Below are 24,606 nucleotides of genomic sequence, written 5' to 3' on the forward strand. Positions count from 1 at the left end.
AGGCAACTGCAGAAAACCATTGACCATCTTACAGCTTGGTCTTTGGCTAATGGGTTCAGATTTTCATCACAGAAGACCGTTTGTGTACACTTCTGTCACAAACGTAATCTTCATCCTGACCCAGAATTAAGGCTTGGGCAAAATAACATCCCAGTTGTAGCAGAATTCAAATTCCTTGGACTTATTTTCGACAAAAAGCTGACATTTTTACAACATATTCGTCAGCTGAGGACAAGATGTGTCAAAGGGCTTAACATCCTTCGTGCCCTTTCGTCAACCTCATGGGGCGCAGATCGTGCTACCCTTCTTCGTCTCTACCGTGCACTTGTCCGTTCCAAACTCGACTATGGGTCTCAGGTCTATGGTTCTGCTAGAGACAGTGCACTTCGGTGGTTAGATCCAATCCACCATCAAGCCATCCGGACAGCCACTGGAGCATTTCGCACATCTCCTGTCCAAAGCCTTTACGTTGAAGCAAATGAACCATCTCTGTCTCTTCAACGTAAGCAGTTGTCCTTACAGTACGCCTTAAAATTAAAATCCCTGCCCGATCATCCCACGTGGCCATTCGTTTTTGAGCCGCGCTGGGAAAACCTCTACAACACCCGTCGGACTGCCAACAAACCTTTTGGTATTCGCATTCAAGGGCTGCTGAATGAACTAAACTTGTCGGTAGACAACGTTGCCCAGTCACCAAGGCAATTCTTTCCACCCTGGCATGCTTATTTTCCAAATTGCGACTTCTCCCTTAAGATCTGGGAGAAGGCTACTACACCGCCATCTGTCTACCAGCAACTCTTTGCATTACATCGACAGCAGTATTCTGACTTTCTGCCAATCTATACAGATGGCTCAAAGTTAGAATGTCATGTGGGATCTGCTGTTGTGTTCCCTCACAAAACATTATCCTATAAGATCCCACAAGAAACTAGCATTTATACTGCAGAGTTGCATGCAATACAATCAGCCCTAGATCACATTAAAAATCACGACTACCAGAGGTATGTGATTTATTGTGATTCATTGAGCGTATTACAGGCTCTAGTATCGGTGAGGTATAACCTTCATCCGATCCTGTCCAGGATCCGGAAGATTCTTTCTTCTCTTGAATTAGAATTTGATATTCGCTTCTGCTGGATCCCAAGCCACATTGGGATCCGGGGAAATGAATTAGCTGATACCGCTGCCAAATCAGCCATTTCCCTGGATAATCATTGCCTGTCAGTCCCCTATACAGACTACAGGCAAATAATACGTTCTAAATTACTCTCCCAATGGCAAGATTCTTGGCACGGACAGGCCACAAATAAATTACATCGCATTAAGCCTATAATTGCGCAATGGCAGTCCAGTCTACGCAGGGTCCGAAGAGAGGAAGTTGTTCTTGCTCGGCTCCGCATAGGTCATAGTCATCTAACCCATTCCTACTTGCTGAGGGCGGATGACCCACCTATGTGCGAGATATGTAATGTTATTTTAACCGTTAGTCATATTTTAATAGAATGTCCTGATTTTATAGAAGCGCGACGCTTGTATTTTACCGCTTTTAATAATGTGACTGAGCCATTTACACTCAGTCAGATTATAGGTGACAGAGACAATATGTCTGACGTTTTTAACTTTTTACAGTCTATTAATTTTTATACAAGAATCTAAGGTTTACACTTTTTATACTTTTACTATTCACCTTTTGACAATAATTTATTACTTGACATGGTAGCTTTGGCTACCAAAATGTTTAGTAGCGTTTTAAAATTTGACTTGGCGCATTATGGCCTTAGCTGCCAATGCGCCATAAAAAACCAAATCAAATCAAATCAAGCACAATTACCCACCCCAGGTCTTTTTCATTCTCCACTTTCTTGAGTGTAGTGCTACACAGCTGGTACTTTTCCCTTGGGTTACTTCAACCCATATGCAGTACTTTGCATTTGTCAATGTTAAACTTCAGTTGCCACTGCTCAGCCCATCTGCCTAACGTTTCTAGATCCTGTTGCAGTAGCATACTGTTTTTACAATCATTAACAACCCTACCTGCCTTTGTATCATCTGCAAACTTGGACATTAAGTCTGATATACCACTGCAGATGACAATCTGCAGTGGTATGTCAGGCTTCCTTACAGTTTTTTACAAAACATTAACCTTGTCAAAAAGTGCACAATGTTATTGTTCTTCTGATAGAATAATGAACCCAGTCTGACTAATTTATTTCTGTGTTACCCATTATATTGTTGGTAACTTAGGATTATTATTATTATTATTATTAGCCGTATGGTGCAAGGAAGCCAGAGGCTTTTGCTGCACCAGCTAAAAAAAAAAAAAAATTGAGTTATCCTGAGAGAGAGAAGTAGAAGGAAATGTAGTTGTCATTGTATTCGATGGAAGACTACAAGGAGAAATTAGTTAAATAAACAAAAAAAAAAAATTATGATATTAGGGTCACCCGTAAATGATTACATCTACCCATATACAGGGTGTCTCAAAAACACCGGCACAAACGTTCAGGGGAGGCAGGGAACATCCAAAGGAACGCGAATCGCACAGGAACCCATAACCGGAAACGTCACTGTAAGTCGGTACATGGCGCTGTTCATCAGGTCGCGAGAGGAAAAATTTCTGGTTTACTCATTCAAGCAGTTGTCGCCGCACAAAGAGCATGCATCGATATACAAACTGTAAGTTGGCAGACATGCACCTAGTGTATGGATTAGCAGAGGCAATGGATGAGCCACTCAACGAATTTATGGAGAACACTTCCCAGACAGACATGTACCGGACCACCGTTTCTTTGCACGTGTGCATCAAAATTTGTGCGATTATGGGTCATTTAGAGGTAACAGGAGTAGTGCGGGCAGACTACGCGAACTCCCGCCATGGAAGCAAGTGTGTTGAATGCCGTCCAGAATAATCCTACTACCAGCACACGTGCCGTTGCCTCTGCCATAGGAGTGTCTCGTTGCAGTGTACAGCGTATCTGGCACGACGATTCCTTACACCCCTTTCATCTCCAAACGGTTCAGTTACTGCTCCCCCAAGATCATCCTGCACGTGTGGCTTTTGTGCAGTGGTTTCTCCAAGAAAATGTTCAAGAATTTTTCAGCCTATGTTTTGTTCGCGGATGAGGCTTATTTCACTCGGGAAGGCTTATTCAATAAGCACAATGCTCATGTGTGGGATCACAACAACCCACATGGTGTGCAGGCCCCCATGCGGCACAACATCACTTCGCAATGAATGTGTGGGCAAGTATGGTCGGTTAAAGACATGCTTTAAGTCACAGAGGAAGGCATTATCCAATCTTAAGCTTAGCCCTAATTAGGCTTACAAAATTTTGAAATTTTCTTGGTGCATGCAAACATTGAAAATCTGCAAAAAATAATTCAAAATTGTTAATTTTTTAATGTCACCAATATTTTTAATATTTCCTGAACACAGCTGTGCAAAACTCACGTTCTATATTAAAAATATATATTTTTAATTAATTTTTGAAATTTAAATCTACCTTCAGATCTGTCGTCAAGCAAATGCTAATTTAAAAACTGTGTGCCTCAAGAAATGTTACAATTAGACTAGTGTCTAATTGTAACATTTCTTGTCTGTCAGTAACAGGAGATCGCTACATGAAATGTGAAGTGTGTGGATTAACAGTTTGATTCCAGACAATACATCACTGTCATGAAGATAGTGAGTATTACTGATGGGATGAAAGTGCACAGCAGTAAAACGAGCTTGCTATCAGTAACAGTGCAACAAGTGGTGAGCTATGAATATTTTAACAATGGGCTCGCATGCAGTTTGCCGACTTTTGAAGTGAAAATTTTTAGGTATGCCCCAGGTAGTTTTCACATGGGAGTAACTCGTGTCCATGGATTGGCAAAAATCATTACAAAAATGCGATATGAAATGATTCCTCCCCCCTCCCCCCACCATTCCATACCGGGCACGAGCTATGCAGTGCCATACATAGCAGCCCCGTATGATGCAATCAGTACCCCTACAATGTGGTTACAGTCGTATGCATGTTGCGTTTACATTTTAAATCGCTATATCTCAGCTTCTAGCAGATTTTAAAACTAAAATATTTCTTTTGTCATTCTCTACCATATTTCATAAAAAAATTTATAATTCAACATGCTGAAGACTAAATGTTTCAAAAGATTCTAAAGAAGTTTCACTTAACTTCCGCTATGTATGCTTGACACACACACACATACAATTTTTTTATTCTTCTTTTGTTTACAACTAGGGAAATACATTTTTTTATGATAAAATTTTAATATTGCAAATAAAAAATAACAAAATATTTCCATAACAAAAATAACAAAAAACTATCACAAAACATTCTAGAATATAAAAACAAATATTACATAAAAAACGAACTATTCTAGAAAAGGTACAAAAAATCACAGATTACATCAAAAAAATGATTGCACCAAAAAAATGATTCAAGAAAAATTTATTCTAAAAACTGCCTTATAGAATGTACATCTCTATTAATATTTCTTGTCAATCTTCTGCTTTGCTCAATAGCTGAGCGATGATTATGGAGGAACAATTCGATGTAATGATCTGGATCAAATTGAAGCAATGGTTTTCCGTTTAGATTTATGGTCATCATATCTGCAACATGTTTAATTAATTGTCAAAGATGTTCTTTTTATTGTTACAGTATTATTCATTATGCTGAAAGCTCATTCAGCTTCAGCACTGCTAATAGCAATGGTTTCAAGGATATTTCTGGAAATTTTTAATTGAAAAGTGAATTTTACTCGATTATAAAGATAAACTGTCTTCTACAAAATCTCTGAAATCATTAATTTTTAATTCATATTTTATTAGAAAACTTTCTTATTCATTTTTCACCCTCTTGCCACAGAGATGAAAGTTCTTCCATATTCTGTTTCCTGGTAGCATATGTTTAAAATTTCTTTCAATTACTTATCATTAATGATACCATTATTTTCTTTCTATAATTTAAAATTACTCTGTTGCATTAATAACCTATCATTTAAGGATAAAACAATGCAGTTTAATAATTTGTCATGAGCTAATTTTGTAAATGTGTTCTTACTTTTGATTTTGATTCCTTCAAATTCTTTTAACTTCAATACACTCAATTTTAGCTTCATAATTTTCTTCAGAATTTTTCAAATTATCAATAGCATTGATAGTTCCAATAATTAATTTATCTGCTTTTACTATAGTGATGCTGTGACTTTGTAAAGCTTCCGAAAGGTGAGTGAGCTCCTGCAAGATGTCGATCGTTAGTGCTAAATCCTTAAGAAATTTGAGATTTAAAAGTCAGTTTAATAATCACGAATATTTAACTTCTGATTCAAAATGTGTATACAAAACGAGATAATTCCTCCAAACCCCAATTTCTGTCCGCAAGCTACAAGTTGCCCATTGTGGCCTGAACACATGACCAATCTTCATAATTTCCACATCAAGTTCTTTAGCAAACATCCTAAAATCGTACTTATTTTTCTCGAGATATAATGAATACAGTTTATCTGTAAATATTTCAAAAAGATTCACTTCTTTTATATTTTTTATAGAATCATCTAATGCTAATTTCAAACGATGTTTGGAAATTGTAAAAGTCTGGTTGAAACACCGGACTTTTTCCCAGCATTACACTAGCACCATCTGAACCAAATCCAATAAGATTTTCTTTTAAATAATTTTTGGAAAACCATAGCTATTTAGAGCTGTAATTACACTAGCATGCATGCATTCAGTGGTTGGCTGTTCTAGTTCAATAAGATCTTTAAAAATCATACATGGCTCAGCAAGTTCAACACGTAGGTAAAGAATAAGAAACTTTGTTTAGATAATGTTGTTCAACTCATTGATTATTGTGCAGATTTTGGCATTCTTTTCTATTATTTTAGTAAAGATTTCCTTTTTTATTTCTTTTGAAATATGTTCAGTGATTCTAATGCCGAAAAATCTTGAATGCAATGAAACTCCTATATCAACACCATTTTTCCTTTTCCATTTTCTGTTATTCAAATTCTGCTGGTAAGTTAGACATTGGCCGTTTTTTGTTTTTTTTTTTTTTGTTTTTTTTTTTATGAGATTGTACACAGAATTAAAAATTTTGGCAGTTGTTTGAATTTCTGTATTATTCAGTTTGCCAGTGACATTTGCAAGTACATGCCTTTGTGATTCTTCATTTGTTTTTAAGAATTTTTTATGTGCCACTAACTCATCGTGAATGGATAGTTTTTTGAGTAAAGATGCCTGTCTGCTATTTTTATTCTTTCCATTCGGTTCTGCCTTAATTTCCATACATTCGTTTGAACCAGGACAATGTTTTTCTTGTTCAGCACCTAAGTTTTTATATTTAGCACAAACAGAACAACTTAATTTTGGTTGTATAGCCATTTGTACTGAGTGTTAAAAAAAAAAATTGCTTGTTTCTCATTCCAACAATTGGGTAGTTGCCGTTCCACTTCATAACTAACACAGTGATCATTTATAATATCTTCATTATCAATGTTTATATTCTTATAATTATTTAATGAAATAACTTCACTGCGAACATCAATTTTCTCGATTATACTGGCAGAATCCATAGAAGCAATTTCTTTTTTTTTTTCTTTTCTTTTTTTTTTTTTTTTGTCTTTTCCAAAAAAAAATTAATAAATTGGACTGTCTTTTCATGGCCAATTAATTTAGAAAAGTGCTTTAAAATTTTATATTAAAAATTATAGATTTTAATAAATACTTGCTAATGAGCAATACACAATACACTTCTCTCTGGCACCGAAACTCAACTGATGACTTTCTCTGTTGCACCTACTCTCATGCACAGATTGGCTTATCTCATTTGCACACTTATCTCTACCACTTGGCTTATGACAACCGTCTGGATAGGCTACATGAAACAGCGTGCTGAGTGACATTTCACAGTGCTGTTTGTTTTCGAATGGAAGATACTCACTCACTAGACAATCCTATGCCTGGGGCAAAAGTAATATAAGTACACTGTCATTATCGGTGTAAATACACCATATGGGTAAACTATGGTGTATTTACACCAATATTATATAGTTAATTTCAACCTATAACATATTATGCCTTGTGCATTTAGTCTTCAAAATATTATCATTATCTTCACCATTTGGCATCACTCATATTGTGGAATTAACTTCGCAACCCTGATGGCATGTTTGCATTATGAAGGTACCTGCCTCCCCACAGATGAGTGAGCCAACAAGCTCCAAAATGTATCTGGGTGGTGGTGTCCACTGAGAATAAATAACAGTAGTCTCTTCTACTAGAGAAGCGTTATTTATTCGAAGTAGTGCGATACCTGGTATCTTGTTGTGAAGGTAGCCACAATATGAGATATAATCAAACAATGCCGTTACTCTACTTATGTAATTAAATTTATGGGTAAACTGTTGTATTTACAGTGATATTATATATATAACTACAAAGGGAAAATATCACAGATATCATAGATATTTTACGTTTATATATCTAGAATAAAATCATAGAAACAAAATATTGCAAAATATAATATAGAATACTCTTAATGTTATAACATAAACTAAAAATATACAATGAAGATCTATTTTTTAATTGAATTTTTCTTGCTTTTCCCGAAGCAAAATCGTCAATAATTTTATCATAGTTTATGTTTTATGTAACTTGACTTTTATTGGATATAATTCATGTGTTGTTTAGTAATTCTTGTCCCATTGTTGATCTAAGGTGATTTTTTAATTAATTTAAGTTTACCAAAGGACCTTTCACAAGACGCTGCTGTTACAGGCTGGTTAAGAAAAAATCGCAATGCTATTTCTTTTTTGGATAAGATTCTGTTAGACAATACTCATAAAAATGATTCGGAGAGGTTGCAGATTTTATATCCCGCAGAATTGATAAAACACCATTTTTGAAACTTTCAATTTCTCTTGAAATATCTGATGCATTTAAATCTTTGTTGTATTTTATTGCAAGGTCAGAAGCAGCCTTCTGCAAGTCCTATATTAATTAAGTCATTAATATTTGATGTTCTTATTAAGCCATTAATAAGCACATCCAAAGCTATTTCATTTCAATACAAAATTGTTGTTCAACAGGTAAATTTAAATTGTCGGCAAATTCGTCAAGTGTCATTTTTTCCCCCTTTCTTTTTCTTTCTTCTGGAAATGTAGCCTGTATGCCCATTTTTTCTCCTGTGGTGACAACGTATCCAAAAATATCTTGAAATTCATTTTCGGGTATTTCTTGGAGATTTTTTTATCAATTTGCTTATTAATTGTTAAGAGTTATGCATGCAAAGCTTTTTAGCTTACAATGCTTTATTTACACTGTCAACGTTATGAAGAATTTGATTCCATATAGCCAGTCTGCATAAAATTGGATAGTCTGTTTGTACGAGCAGACTTTGAGCAATACAGATAGGTTCCACATTTGCAGATGTGTCTTCAATATTAATTAAGACTTCATGAACTTTTGTTATTTGTAAGAACAAAGATTTTATGGCTCTTTCTTTGGACAACGATATTGTGTCTGTATGTCCTTTAAGTGAAATATTCAAAGTATTCATTAAAATTTCCCACTGACTAGTGGAACAAGAAAAAAAAAAAGTAAATATTCTTTGAACAATGTCAAAAAAACTTATCATTCCAGTCATTATTGACTGCATGTACACCAGCTAAATAAAGACTAAGTGGCGAGAATGGTACAAACTTTGCAATTTCTTTTTATTATTATTATTATTATTATTATTATTATTATTGGTTGTATGCCAATTATATTTTGGAACGTTTATTTCACAGTGAAGGCCTTGATGCAATTTCAAAATCTACCAACATTTCATCTTCAGTAAGTTTATTTAATATATCAGTTGCCTTCATTTCTCACCCCCCCCCCTCAACATTGCTGCTGTCAAAACTGTCGGAATCAATCGGATATTCAGCTATTGTGACCATGTAAACTTAGATGGGAGAAATTTATTGGAAGGCATGGAGCACTCACTTCTCTGAAAAACAGATTGACTACTTGCTGGAGTAAAGGTGAACCATAACACAGGTTGACCAGATGCTCTTATACACTGGTGTTCAGAGAAAGTGCATCACCTAGGAATTGCAAATTTCTAACCCTATTTTGGGATGGTATGTTACATTAATGGCTAGCATTGCAAATAGAAATATAAACAAAAGATGCTTATTAATAGTTAAGGTAAAGCTAAGTAATATTTGACAGGTCTTCTTAAAAATATTCCAAATGAGCATTTGCAACCTTTATACAACAGTTTTGGTAAACACGACAATTATGGCTGAAATGTTATCAGAAGTCCTCAGTTTGCTTCAGTTTATCATTTTAAATGGAAAACAAAATGAAAAGTTCACCAAGTGCAAACTAATATTTAGTTGAACCAACTCTGGCCCTGGTGACAGCAGCACACTGTCGAGGCATTGACAAGATCAATTTCTGAAGATAATCAACTGATAGTTTGCGGTTCCAAACATGAATTATGGCTCCCTATAGTTTACAAAGTGTCTTTGGTTTCTTTCTGGCAACTGCAGATTCCACACTATGCCAACAGTTCTCTATAGTATTCAGGTCTGGGCTATTTTGTAGCCAGCAAAGAGTTGTAATGGACCGTTCTTCCAACCATTTTTTCTCCTGTAACAAATATAAACACATTACCGTCGAACCTCTAATACAGAAATGAAGCTAAAGTAACTACAGAAGTGCCTACTTAACACTTTTCACCCAATGACAAGGAGCAGAGTCATCCTGAAAGATGCAGTTACTTGGCAGGTTGAAATGGTCTCTAATGGTTGGCAGCAATTTGCCCTCCAATATAGCCAGGTATCCATTGGCATTTACGGAACTTTTTATAAACTGCAGGTGATACTAAATGCACCCCCATATCATTTGGCTGGTAGAGAATTTCACTGTTGACACCATAAAGTCTGAATGGTATTCTTCACCACGTCTATGGCGAATTGTTTGTCTCCCATCAGAGCCATGCATGTTGAATTACTTCTCATCCGAGAAAATAACTGACTTCCACTGCTTGGGGCTCCATTTGACATGCTCCTTACAGCAGAACCAGTATTCTTGAGTTTGGAAAGAAATCTGCTCACTGTCGACTGATTACAAAACACTATAAGCAAGCAATATGATGGGAAGAACATCCTTCCTCACGTAAAGCAGCAATAGCACTCTTTCTTTGTGGCGTCAACTGCATGTAACTCGCCATCCTGACACAAGCAAGGAATGATTGCCACCCTTGCAGATCGTGCTTATATAGCTGAAAGTGCTTATATATCACCTATGCATATCAATCTTATCTGATGCAATCTGTAAGAAATATTGCCATCTACTTATGTTATTCGGATGACAATTACAATTTTAAGGGGTGATGCACTTTCTTTGAACACCAGTGTATGTGTCAGTAATGTACCTTAATCTTCTGACTGGCTATGGAAAGCATATTGACTAGCACAACTTCACCGTATGTGGGACAGGTAGCTTCATAGGTTTTATGGGCACTACTAACATTGCAGAACGGTAATCCCTTTAACCCTTAATTCGCACTTTCTAATTTCCTAAAGACCAGAGGTGGGAATAATGCGTACAAAGTTAAGTCTCTGATAATCCATTCGTTATATGGAAATTTTCTTCATTCTACAGAAACTATTTTAAACGTAATTACCAAGAGGAGAGGAATTCAAAAAAATTCACTATAAAAAAGTTAGTTAAACAGAGATCTGAGTAAAGGTTGAATGTAATTAAATCAAAAATGAAGCAATTTTAAAATAGATAACTGGTCAAGTACACCACTTAAAATGCTGTGCCTGGGGCTGGCATCCTTCTCACCCCACCATAGTTCCAGCTCTGAATACTCAGTAATCGAATTCAGGAGGATTTAATTTGTAACATAAATGGTTGTTTCAACAATGGGCTCACAAATTTTCAAAAAAAATAACATTGCGAGCCAACTATAGCTCACCACTGAGTACAGCATGTTAGTAAACACTTGTATTAATTAGTTAAGCTTAATCATGAATTTTTCCTAATTGTGCAGTAATTAAGAGACATTTCTGGAATTTTCAATAACATAAATATTGGCATTCAAAGAAAACATTTTTAACAATAGCTACTAGATGCTTTAGTTGCGTGGACAGAGTAAATGCAGCCAAATATTGTAAAGGTTGAATCAATCCCTTTTGACTTAGTCAGGGTTAATAGAGCATTAAATGACAAACAGCGGTGTCTGAAAAGGTCTGAATTGTTATTCAATAACATTGCAAGAATACCTCTTCAAAAATCTTTGTCACACCACAAAGATTTTTGAAGAGGTATTCTGCCACAAAGATTTGTGAAGAGGTATTCTTTTTAAAAAACAATTTTATCTTGATGAGAAGATTAAATGTGAAAAAAAAAATTAGCTTAAAAATTTTAAATTTTTATTTGATAAATGAAAACTGACGAGTTGGAAAGAAAGCTATCGAAAATTTGATATTTGTTACCTAATAGAAATATATTGAGTACTAAATCCCTAAGGTTTCACATTTCTATCTATTGTATAATATTTTTATCATCCAAAAGGATTCTTTTCTTTTTTTTTCTTTTTGACAAATTTACTAAACACAAGCATTGTTCACAGTCTGCTTTTAAGACCCTTTTTTTTTTTTTTTTTTTATCTCCAGAGTAATGGTTCTTAACTGAAAATGTATCACTAATGGATACATTGCTGTGCTGTGCTAATCACATGTAGAGATTAGACAGGCTAGTAGCAGGGCCATATAAATAAAGTTTTGGGAGCCAGAAAAACTTTTCTGTGAACAAGTAGTTGAGAACCTTTGCTAGTGTAATGCTGAATACTGTATACTTGTAACAGTGGATTGGGAACAAAAAAATTGTTGAGACATCCACATATATGGTAGATTCTTGAAAGAGGATTTTTTTTTTTTTTTTTTATCATATCAACATCAGTACTTCTTAAATGGTTAAGAAGTTGTGTTGAACCCATTCAATGAATTAAAGTAGAAACATTGAGGATACAGGACAGAAACAAAATATTGGCATAGCTGATATATTCAGATGGTTAAAAAAAAAGAGTTATATAATGCTATGATTTAGATAAATCACTCGCATTTGTTAAATGAGCTATTCTTTTAGTATCATTTATGATTATTACATTATAAAAAATGGTGCTCGTGATATTTTAAATAATTTTAATAAATTTCAAATTTTAAAAAATACTGTAATTGGCATTTTTTTGTGATATTCTATCAATTTAAATTCTAATATTAGGGGAAAAAAAATTTATTACAGTTGCATGAATGGGAGCCTACTATTCGCAATCCGTATCGAGGTCTTGTCATATGGGTTGTTCCAGAAAACGTAGACATTAAAGTAACATTGTTTAAGGATCCACGGAGTAATGAATTTGAAGATAAGGACTGGACTTTCATTGTAGAAGATGTAAGAATCACAAACATTTCAAATCCTCTCTCATTCAAAATTCAATATGTTTGTTTCTTGTGTAAATATTTTAAAACTAAACTGATTTTTTTTCATTTTCTGTTCATTACATATCATATTATTAAAATTCTCAACCTTATTACAAATTTTTATTTAGTTTTTCTTTTATTTTAAATTGTTAAATCTGTTATTTTTTGTTTCATGTTATAAAATAAACAGGTATTTTTTTTATCACTATTTGTTAAAAACAAATAATAGAGACTAATTTTGGAGGTAATATGCCTCATGTCATTGTAATAATGTATTCTATGATGTTATTTTGATATACAGTAAACCCTCAGTAATCCAGCAACACTGGGACTGGACCTTGCTGAATTTTTGAAAATTTCAGATTTTTGAAACTTAACTATTCAGTTCTCGAGAAAGATTGCAAAATATTCCAACATGGTGTCAAGGTTTTAGAATTGTTAACTGAAGACCATGTTGGCAGTTTATTTTTCCACTGTGATATTTTGGTTTCTGATGAAATCAGCTGGTGATTTGATTGTTGGGTATGCGCATTTGTTTGTTGTTAATTTTGTGCATGCGTTTTAGCAGAATGAAATTAATAGCCATATATGATGGAACTTTTTAATCAGAGCCAAACAGTCTATATAGCAAGTCTTCTCAGTATTTTTCAATTTTGTACACCTAATTAAAAACATGTTTGTGTACCACCAGAGTAGAAATTTATGGAGTGCTAGAAGATTAGGGTTTGAGTTTAAGAATAAATATTATTATAAAACTTAATTAAGTTAACCCACCAGCTGCCACTTGGCATATGCAATATGCCAAAAATTATTTAAATTTAGGAATTGAAATATTTATTACAGAGCTCTCAATAAGAATTGTAGTATTCCCTCATTATTGGTTTAACTTTTGATTTATATCATTAATTGTTTTGTTATTGAAGAAGGTTTCCTATATAAAACATAACCCCGGGGGCTCACATCTGGTGAGTATGGGCTTGGCAAACCCATGGTCCTGAGCTGGATATCATCATTCTTCTCTTTCGTGGTGATGCCTTTCTAATTCTCTCTCTCTCTCTCTCTCTCTCTCTCTCTCTCTCTCTCTCTCTCTCTCTCTCTCTCTCTCTCTCTCTCACACACACAGGTAACTCAGGATTTTTTTTTTTTTTGGCTGGTGCAGCATAAGCCTCAGGCTTCCTTGTAACATATGGCTAATAATAATAATAAAAGGAAAATGATTCTTTAGGCTTTGTTATCCCTATTCTTTCATATAATTACCAAGTATTGCAAAACTAAAATTAAAAGTTAGTGGCATCTCTTCCAACCTGGTATTGTATGTGCTGGTTTCCTAATTAATCTCAGTATTGCCCAGTATGAAAATAAAAAAAAAGAAATTTATCTTTTGCTTTCAGTAGTGAAAAGCAGAATTAAACTTATTTTTCCCATCACTAATGTGAACAGTTTGTGCCAATTTGCCAGCAATAAATAATATACACCGATGAGCCAAAACATTGACCACCTACTTGATATGATGTTGGTCCTCCACATGCACCCGGCAAGGCATGGATGCTACAAGATTTCTAAACGTGTCTTGTGGTATCTGGTACCAATACGTAACCAGCAGATCCTTTAACTCCTGTAAGGTCCATGGTTGAGACGCCGCAGATCTGAGTTGCTGTTCCAACACAAACTACAGATGCTCGATGGGATTGATGTCTGGGGAATTTGGAGGTTAGGGCAATACCTAGAAGTCTTCCTCATGTTCTGTGAACCAGTCTCAAACAATCTGGGTGGTGTGGCATGGCACATTATCCTGCTGAAAGACGGCACCGCCAGAGGGGAAGACCATTGCCATGAAAGGGTGTACCTGGTCAGCAATGATGTTTAGGTATATATTTTTATTAAACATAAAGGCAGTGCCCAGAACGTTGGTTCAAATCCGCCTAACTCTCAACTGAGTACCTTACAAGCTTCCTAAAAAAAAAACACAAAATTTTGAACACTAACAACTAGTCCAGGTCTTTACAATTGTGGGTACCAAGCGCTCTAACATTATACTTCTGCAACTAAATATCGTCAAGGTCTACTTGATAAAATGAATCTTCATATTTCCAATAGTATCTTCAGACAAGAAACAAGGTATAAAAGGAATTTGCCGCACAAACCAGATAATAAGTATGCTGTTGACTGTTTGAACGATATCTTCTGCCACGTAAGAATTTCATTCTGTGAACTTTGCACTTTCGAAATTGACGAAGCTGATCGTCATATTGTTCAAGAAACAGTTTCATACCATAAACATCTAAGATTAGACATCATTATATAAGCACTTTATAAGGTCAAGATCAGCCATAATAAAATTATGTACAAGGAAGATAACCTCGTGGAAGCATGGCTATTAGAACTTTGATGTATGATACCCAATAATGTAAACAGAACACATCATGCAACAAATTAAAAATAAAATATTAACAGAACCTGCAGAACAACAAAATACTAACATTAAAAAAATAGATAAATTATATTATGTACAGCAAATGGAAACAGTCTCGATACACAGAGTCATGCATCCATGCAATAGATAAATAAAATAAAAGCCTGTATAAGGTGAAAAACTTACACATCATAAAAGTAATAACAAAAATTTATAACATCGAAGTCATAAATTAAACATTATATAAAACATTTAATATTAAATTAAACTTCCAATCAGCTACAAAAATTTCACTTTTAAATAACTAATGCATAGTAATTTAATGAATAAATCAATACAAAAGACCCAAAAACATAGCTATCAATAAAACTAAATAGTAAATCCACCAACATATTTGAGTTAGTCAGACCGTCTCATTCAAAGTTTGTTCATCTCAAACAAACATCCATTCCTGCCCTAAAGTCATACTCCCAACATTGACCATTAATCTTTCTCTAAAATCACTATATAATGTACAGTCATAAAGAATATGTTTCCATTCTTCTAAACAACCACATCGACAGAGATCCGTTTCAGACAACCGAAATTGAAAAAGTTTCGCGTTTAAAGAACCATGTCCAGTAAGTAAATAGGACGTAAAGAACCATCTCTAGTTCTTCATATTCAAGAAGAAAGTAACGACAGGAAAAAATGCTCTGGTAACCAGACCCTTGGCAGTCATGTCCCATCTAGTTTGCCAAATATTAATCAGTTCATTAAAACATCTAGTTTTTTCATTATTAATATATGCCACATAATAGCCACTGCTGCTAATGCACCAGTAAAATTTCAAACCAACCTTATTAATATCAGCGTCAGTGTTGATACTTATCCCAAAATTTTCAGCTGATTGCCGTTTACGAATGCAGTAACATAAACCTGTAAAGCTGGTGTAGAAACAGTCCTGCATACCCTCAGTATGACCAGAAGCATGGTTCACCGAATGGAAATCAATTCTGAACTAAACCAGACAGTGCCAACCCTATGGAACCATACTCCTGAAGCATAGGTGACTATATGGAGAAATACTGCCTTATAATATATCGACATAGTTTTACGAGACAACCCCCAATCAGTACATTCTATTCTAACCAATGCACTAGTAAATCCTTTAATTTTCGTGGCAATATTAAATAAATGAGAATGAAAATTTAGCTTATTATCCATGGCAATCCCTAAATATTTTAATTCTTCAACCATTGGAAGTTGTTTGATACTAATTTTTATGTGAAGTGGATGATTAATGTCGTGTTTAGAACCAAAGATCATCATTTTCGTTTTATTAGGACTAATCACTAATTTATTATTGACAGACCATTCTAAAAGATCAGCAAGAACATAATTTGCGGTATTTTTCAAAGCCTGACGAGAGTTTCCATTAATCAGTATGGTAAAGTCATCTGCATATGCAATTATTTTAGTAAACTCAAACTCTCGAAATCCAATCCTGCAGAACCATATTCCATATAAATGGGCCTAATATTGATCCCTGAGGACAACCTCTCAATATCTCCCAAGAAACCTGCATATGCCTTGTTTTGACCACAACAGATCTATCAGAGAAATAGTTCCTAAAAAGGTAATATATTTGCTGTGGGTAAAATGAGCTGCCTGAAGATGTTCCAGGGTGCTTTCCCACCATAGGGAGTTGAAAGCGCCTTCAAAGTCAATAAAAATTGCCAACGTTTACTTAAAAGATGAATTTTTAATATGAGAAACTAGTTCCACCAAAGCATCCTCACATGACTTGCCAACATGAAATCCAAATTGGTTAGAAGCTATTAGATTCTGAGACTGTAATAGTTCTAAAAGTCGAAGAGCCATTAGTCTTTCCAATAGTTTCCCAAGATATGCCAATAAGGCGATCGGACGGTACAATCTAGGTTCTGTTAATGGTTTGTTAGGTTTACGAATCAATTTCAACAAGGCTGTCTTCCAAACAGCTGGGAAAATACCCTCCAATAAACATTTACTGTATAATAACATAAGAACCTGCATTCATAATTTAATAAATCTCAATATAAAAATATTCTTCACCTAGTCCAAGCCTGGACACTTCGTAACATTAAGTTTCCTAGCAACATTACCTAATTCATCAAGAAGGAATGGTCTCTCCAGAGAATCAGAAATGTATTGCAAATTGTCATTCCGAATTCTAGAATGTTTCTCAGAATCAGCAACAGGATCATCAATGGGAAATAATCTGTCCAAAATATGGTTCCCCGTATTGTTTCCTCTGTATTACAAATAACTGTTCAAAAAACATTAGTATTAACAATTTTATTTCTATTAATTTTGTATAGAAGTTCCCATGGATTCTTATTCCCAGAGGTTTGAATAAAATTAGCCCAACTTGAACGTTTCTGAGATGCAGTAGGTTTAACATAATTCTTTTTTAAATTAATAAAATGCCAGTAGAAAGGTTCAACCTCGTAAGATGGCAAATGGCAGTGACGTCGATATTTCCACCATGTCTGGTGCACCTTTTTATGCAAGAAAAAATTCATTTGACCACCAGAGACATGTACGCTTGGTTATAATTTTCTTACAAGAAGACTTATATGCAGCTTTTGCCAAAGATTTTTGAACCATCTCAGCAATTTGAAAGCAGAGAAGTCATTAAGATCTTGCAAAGAATCTTCAGGATAATCCAGAACTATATAGGTATCAAAGGCCATCCAATCTATATTTTTAATAGAAAATCTTATCAATTTTTGAGTAATTAAAATTCTGGAATCAGTAGACAATACTTCTACTATATTAAAAAGCAAAACCCGGTGATCACTGACTATCCAATGAGAAACAACATCTCAATTTTCAATATTAGCACCAAATGCCCTATTAACAATAGTAATGTCAGTGTCAGTTTCCCCTGAATAGCTTAGAATATGTGGTGAGCACATGAGGTTTGTTAATTACTAACAAATTGTCTAATAATGAAATCTTCCAATAATTGACCATGTTATTATTATTATTAGCCATATGGTGCAAGGAAGCCTGAGGCTTATGCTGCACCAGCCAAAAAAAAATGAGTACCCTCAGAGAGAGAGAGAGAGAGAGAGAGAGAGAGAGAGAGAGAGAGAGAGAGAGAGAGAGAGAGAGAGAGAGTGAGTGAGTGAAGTAGGAGGGAATCACCAAAAAAGAGAAGAATGATGATATCCAGCTCAGGACCCTGGGTGTGCCAAGCCCATACTCACCAGATGTGAGCCCCTGGGGTTAGATGTTTCAGCCCCTATCACTAAACCATAAATTAGACTTGGCATTCAAATTTGATGTTATTACAATATTCCTTGAACCAATCATAGTAAGAGCAAAGTCTTAAAAGTTCAAAGTATCATTAATATCCTTAGAAGGAGGGCAGTATATGAACAAAAAGTAAAATGATAAAGAAAAGTATGTAATAAACACACACACACACACACACACACGTAACACAGTTATTACAGAGGCCATTAATAACCATTACATCCAAATTATCATTCATAATAGCTATACAAGCTTTTGGATTTAAAGATTCAGGTTGTATAACTCTTCAGGTAATAGGAAAACCTACAATTTTAGATAACTGATTTGAAGGCAATTTTGCAAAATATGGCTCCTGTATTGAAATAATATCAACTGAGTTTCGTTCCGCTGAGATTCTAATCTCACTGGTCACAGTTTTAGATTTATGTCCATTTATCTGCATAATTTTTAACTGTTTGCATATAACACTATTTCCGTTGTGATCTTTACTGCTCAAATTAAAAGAATTAGTCATAATTTACCCTCAGATGTGCCTGTTCAAGTGCTCAGGACAAAAGATATCTCCCACTGAATGTTGGTACAGGTCGGCCATCACTAATCCGGCTACTGGTAATCCGGTTCCACCGCTAATTCGGACATAATTTCCCCAAACGTAATTTCAAATTTTCTCAGTCGGCGCACCGATCTGGAGTCAACCAAAACAGCCTACCGCTACCGTTTTGGTGGTGTTGGTTGCAGCATCAGCTGTCGGTGCGAACTAGTAAACACTGGCAAGCTATTCCTACTTGTTTTTGTGCATTTATTATTATAAGCTGCTCACATTTAGTCCCAGCCATGGTTTCAATGCATAAAGGAAGTGCTTCTCGTGGTGTAAAGCACAAACCGTACATTGTCCATAACAGATTAAGTTGAACTTCTGAAAAAACTCGACAGCGGTGTGTCTGCGAGAAGTTTAACTCTGTTTAGTTGTAAATTCCAGCAATTTGTTTGAGCTCCTCTTATTTTAGTAATTTTCCTTTTTAGATTTTTTTTTTTTTTTTTTTTAACAACACACTTGTACAAACTTGCAGAAAAACACAACACAATATGATGGATAATACAGTGCCCTAACGAACTTGTTTTCACACACACAATACGTTTGAGAGTTTATTTTATCACAATTAGTTTTACTGCAGTGCTTGCAATAAACTAATCACAAATGACCTTCATATGTATGCTGTAATAGTGTCACACGTATGTGGCCGACACGGCTTCTCCAGAAATAAAGTAACCTACTGGGCGATGTTGGCCACATATTTATGACACAAAAAAAAAAGGGCTTTTTTTTTTATATTTTACACGAAAAAACGACAACACTGACATTACAGTACTAATCAAATTATTTGCTAAATATTTTTTGGCTCCTGGGGATTTTTTTTCTTAAACTAGCTTGGCAGTCAATGTGTCAATTAAAGGTAGGATGAGGTGGTTAGCTGTTGGGTAAACTGTATGTGCTAATATAACCACCGGTGATCCGGCAAACTCTCTAATCCGGCACCCCGCAGGTCCCAATGCTGCCAGATTACTGATGGTCGACCTGTATTGCCTTTTATGGCACTTACAGTTGACACAACAAGCAAGTTCCTCTTTAAACTGACATTCTGAAAAAACCTGAGCACTCCTAGAACAATGACCACAGGATGGGGAATCATGAGTGCAGTGTTGGGTCATGTGACCACAGCCCACATGCAAGTAGCACTTTGTAAGTATTGTAAAATATCTAAATTTATGCGATCCAAAAGCAGGATAAGTTCTGCTCATAGATGAAATACATTTGAAAATTTTTGGAGGAAAACTAATGACCCAGTGAACAGCTGATAGAGATCTAGATTTATTAGTAAAACTACATTGTACATCACGCTTGACTTCTTCCATAAAACCAGAATCCTTTAAGTTCTTGCAATAACTGTCTTCAATAATTTCTTCCTTAAACAGTTCTTTTGGTACGTCATAAATAAGAAGTGAAGAATTTTTCTTCCTGGGAGCTCCAGAAATAACACCAGCAGAAACGAGAGAGCTAGAAGAAGAAATATGCTCCATATGAGTTTTGCAAGCAGTCTCAAGAACAATACCACGATTCCTAGCTAATCTTAAAGATTTCACCTTCACATTTTTAAATTCAGATTTCAAAGTCTTGTTTACTAGGTTCTTAACATCCACACTCATCTTCAAATCACTGTTATCATTAGCTTGATAAGAACATTGTCATTTATGTCTGCCGACTTCTCCCTAGTTTGTGCTCCGTCTTGAGCAACCTCAGCAAAAGTACGTACAAAAGCAATTTGCAACTCAGAGTCATTAACTTTATCTGGCATATTTTTATCGTTCGGATCAGGAATCAGAGACCTGTTATCCTTCAGAGGGAACCAAGCCAAAAAAGACTTCACAACACTATTCAATAAATTAGCTCTATTGCTAACCTCCTTGTTTATAGCCTTCAACTTGTTTTCAATTAATAACAACATAGCAACACTGTCAAGGTTTGACCACTTTTCCATTAATAAATTACCAGTAACTTTAGTCACTTTATTGCTTTCACTGGACAAAGAAACTCCTGATGTCCTGTCTCATATAAGAAATACTCCCATAAACTAAGGATACATCCTCTACATTATAAATAAGCAAAGTTTGCAGTCCTATATCAATACCTGCTTTAGGATTAGTATCACTACCTGGTTTATGGTTAATATCTGATTTAGAATTAATCTCAGAAGAATCCAAGGGAAGCTCTCTATCAGACTGCAATTGCGACTGCGTATTTACACCAGAAACAATCCTTGACACCTCTCTTGTAACAGGTCCTCGAGCATATCTAAACTCAGTTAGTTTTCTTAATTCAGATTGAGATGAAGGCACTTTAGGAGGTAATAAAGGAGAGGTACCCTTTCCCCCCCCCTCCTCCAAATCTGCAGAAGGTTTACTTATTGTACTAGGATTTAGATCCATATTAAATGAACTCCAACAAAAACTTTCTATAACATTAAGCAAAATGAAATTAAAATTGACTACTGTAAGTAAAGAACAAATCAAAATCTATTAAATAACAAGAGCAATCAATTAATTCAAACACACTGCATAAAAGCAAAACCAAAATATGCCATAGAGAGCCTTCCCCCCTTCAGAAATACCACTGACAAAGTGATCAAGCAAATTTAAATTCTGAAACCTAAGCAGCATTACTAATTGCAAAAATAGAATTCTTAAACATGAACAATATAAATTGCCACACAATGGCTGCCAGCGTCGAATCACCTCAAACTAGTACAAGTTAGTACAGAAATAAGAATGCAATTAAATACAAAATGTTAATGTTAAACAAACTATACCTGGAATTAAATTTGGTGTCAAGAAAGTTTATCACAGCTTAGATCCCAGTATTAGAAGTAACAACAGTTAGAAATGCAAATAAATCTCATTAACGATAACACTACCCAACATGATTTTTACCTCTAGCGAATCAGTGGTTGTTTCTGGTCAAGTTTTATGTATAGAATTTAAAATCAATCATAAAAATTTCCTATCACGTCTCAGTTTTAAGGTATATATAGATAACTGGATTCTGTACAAAAATATCATTACTGTTCGAAATACAATTTTTAAATTTATTAACTTTTGGTTGGTTTTGTTTATTGGGCTAAAAGTTAAGCAAGTACATCATTACTGTTCTTGCAATATAGTATATTTTGATTTTGATGCACTTTTCCAGACAAGTCAGTATTTTTATTAATTTTATTACACCAGTCAACTGTTCAATATATAGTGTATGATGAAATAGGCTACAAGAATTCACCTTCTGTTCAAATTTCTGTTCAACTGGCATTGCTACTACATCCAATCCAATTAGACCGGAGTTATATTCCACAATGTAACTACCTGAACGATGTAACTACCTAGATTACTAATCAGATCCAAACTGCTGCTAAAGATTCCATTCCAAAATCACGACTTCACAAGTGCACCCACCGAAACAACACGTGGAATACAGATTGCACCATTGCCAGACGTGAGAAAAATCCTGCTTGGAACAACTTTTGCAAGTTTCCTACCACTAGTAATCTGATCAAGTATAAAAGACTTAAAGCCAAAGCAAGAAAAATTAGGCGGAAAGTTAAACTTGACTCCTGGATTGCATTTGCCTCAAATATCAACAAAAACACTGACCCACAATTTATCTGAGAAGAATACAAGTGCTAAATGGAAAATTCCTTCGACCACTCTCTCCAATACTCTGCTGGAATGGGAAAGATCTGTCTTCTCCTAAAGAAATCGCCGATATATTAACAGATTCATTCTTGACAGTATCTGCTTTCTCACCTTACACAGTCTCCTTTCAGTGCACCAAAGCAGGTGCAGAACACCAGAAAATTAACTTCGCATATCTTTTGCTTTTGTATAATCAGCCATTTAATTTAACAGAACTTAAGTAATCTTTAAATAAATCTTCAAATAGTGATTCCGGCCCAGATGATATTCATTACATTATGCTAAAACAACTACCTGAAGAGGACATATATACTATGCTGATATTCTATAATCAGATCATCTCAGAAAATGTTTATCCTCTTTCCTGGATCCATTCTTTCATTCTTGCCCTACTAAAACCAGGCAAAGATCCTTCCTTAGTTCAAAATTATAGGCCAATATCTCTTACAAGCTGCGTGGGAAAAATTTTTCAGAGAATGGCTCATACAAGACTTACATGGATCTTAGAATCAGAGAATCTTTTATCAGATCATCAGTATGGCTTTCATAAGAACATATCTACTCCTAACACAAAGCTGAATCCAATATTTGCAATACCTTTGTCATGAAACAACATCTAGTAATGGTTACCTCAGACATCGAAAAGGCATTTGACACTACTTGATGACGTGGTATTGTTATGGGCCTTTATCATCTAGGGCTAAGGGTCATCTCTCTGAGATAATTCAGAATTTTATTCTGTGTTCTTTTCAGGTCCACTATCAAAACATACTGTCTGCATCTCATATTCAGGAAGAAGTAATTCCACAGGGATCTACACTCACCGCAACCTTATTCACAATCCAAGTGAACAACATGACACAATATATCCCCAAAACTGTTGAGGCTTACATGTATATGGATGACCTCACCATCTCTTGCCACTCGCAAAGCATGAACATTATAGAATGTCAACTCCAGCTTGTCATAAACAAAATTGAATTCTGCACTTCACACAATGGATACTAAACAACAGTCCAATTGCATTGGTTAATAGCATCAGATTTCTACATCTGATATTAGATAGCAAATTAAATTTCCAAACATGTATCACTCATCTATAAACTAATTGTCTGAAACAGTTGAACATACTTTGGTCAGGTTCGTCCATGGTGTGGGGAGCTGATTGGTACATATTACTACACTTTTACAAGTCTCTAATCCATTTGCACTTAGATTATGGTTCTCCCTATACAACTTGACTAGGAGAAGAACATTAGAACCACTAAATGTTATTCGGCACAGTGCTCTGAGGACAGCCCTGGAAGCTTACAGGACTTCTCCTGTCCAAAGCCTTTATATTAAAGTGCATGATCTCCTCTTACATTTTCAAAGAAAAACATTGTTGTCTCTCTCTATGCTGCAAAGATCTGGAGTTTCTCATTAGATCCTAGTTTTGGGTACTTGTATAATATCCATTTGGATTCCTTTTATGATAGCAAGCCAAATGAAAGCTGACCTACAGCTCTTCCTATACCACTGTGGTTACATTCTCCTGCCTCTCATGATGACCACTTTTGTCAGTGGGGAAAGGATGTTTTATCTTCCTCCGATATCAGACAGTCACACACAACTCATGCTACCCTCAACTCCAATGCTTGTACATTATACACTGATCAAAAATTGACAATGCAGTAGGTGCTGCATCAGTTTTTCCTCCATTCACAGTTACAGCTTCATTATCAGCTAAATGCAGTATCTGCACTGCTGAACTGTACACCATAAAACTAGCACTTCATCAGTTATTGAACTTTACATTTCAAGTGCTCCAATCTATACTGACTCTCAGTACAGTCTCTGCCATAAAGGAAAATTTCTCTTCCTTTTATCCCACGCTGAAAACCATTCACTACCAGTTACTCTCTGACAGCAAGTCCAATCAAACAGTAATATTTTGCTGGATCCCAGGACATTCCGAAATTCTGGGAAATGAGAGTGCCGATATTGTCACTAAACAACCTCTTCCAGTATTCTCACTACACCCTCAGGTTCCTTATATGAATTACAAGCCATATAAGGAACCTGAGGCATGTTTTTGATAACTGGCCACAGATCTGGCAAAGTTATACCAACAACAAACTGTACCAGATAAATAAAGATCCAAAATTGTTGTCTCTGGATTAAGACAAAACAAA

At 35.1% G+C, this 24,606-nt stretch overlaps 1 protein-coding gene across 4 annotated transcripts in view; it reads left to right on the forward strand.

Moving 5' to 3' along the window:
• The window catches only part of Ehbp1 (Eps15 homology domain containing protein-binding protein 1), a 524,539-nt gene that overhangs the window by 74,711 nt on the left and 425,222 nt on the right, over window positions 1–24,606 (forward strand). For all 4 annotated transcript variants that reach the window (XM_090376583.1, XM_090376585.1, XM_090376584.1 and 1 more), the window contains exon 4: window positions 12,314–12,463. In XM_090376583.1, the coding sequence (XP_090232709.1) occupies window positions 12,314–12,463 (150 nt within the window). The remainder of the gene's footprint in view (window positions 1–12,313; window positions 12,464–24,606) is intronic.

Source organism: Mastigoproctus giganteus, chromosome 6 (genome assembly GCF_048544385.1).
Source record: "Mastigoproctus giganteus isolate SK-2022 chromosome 6, ASM4854438v1, whole genome shotgun sequence".
NCBI classification, from domain to species: Eukaryota; Metazoa; Arthropoda; class Arachnida; order Uropygi; family Thelyphonidae; genus Mastigoproctus; species Mastigoproctus giganteus.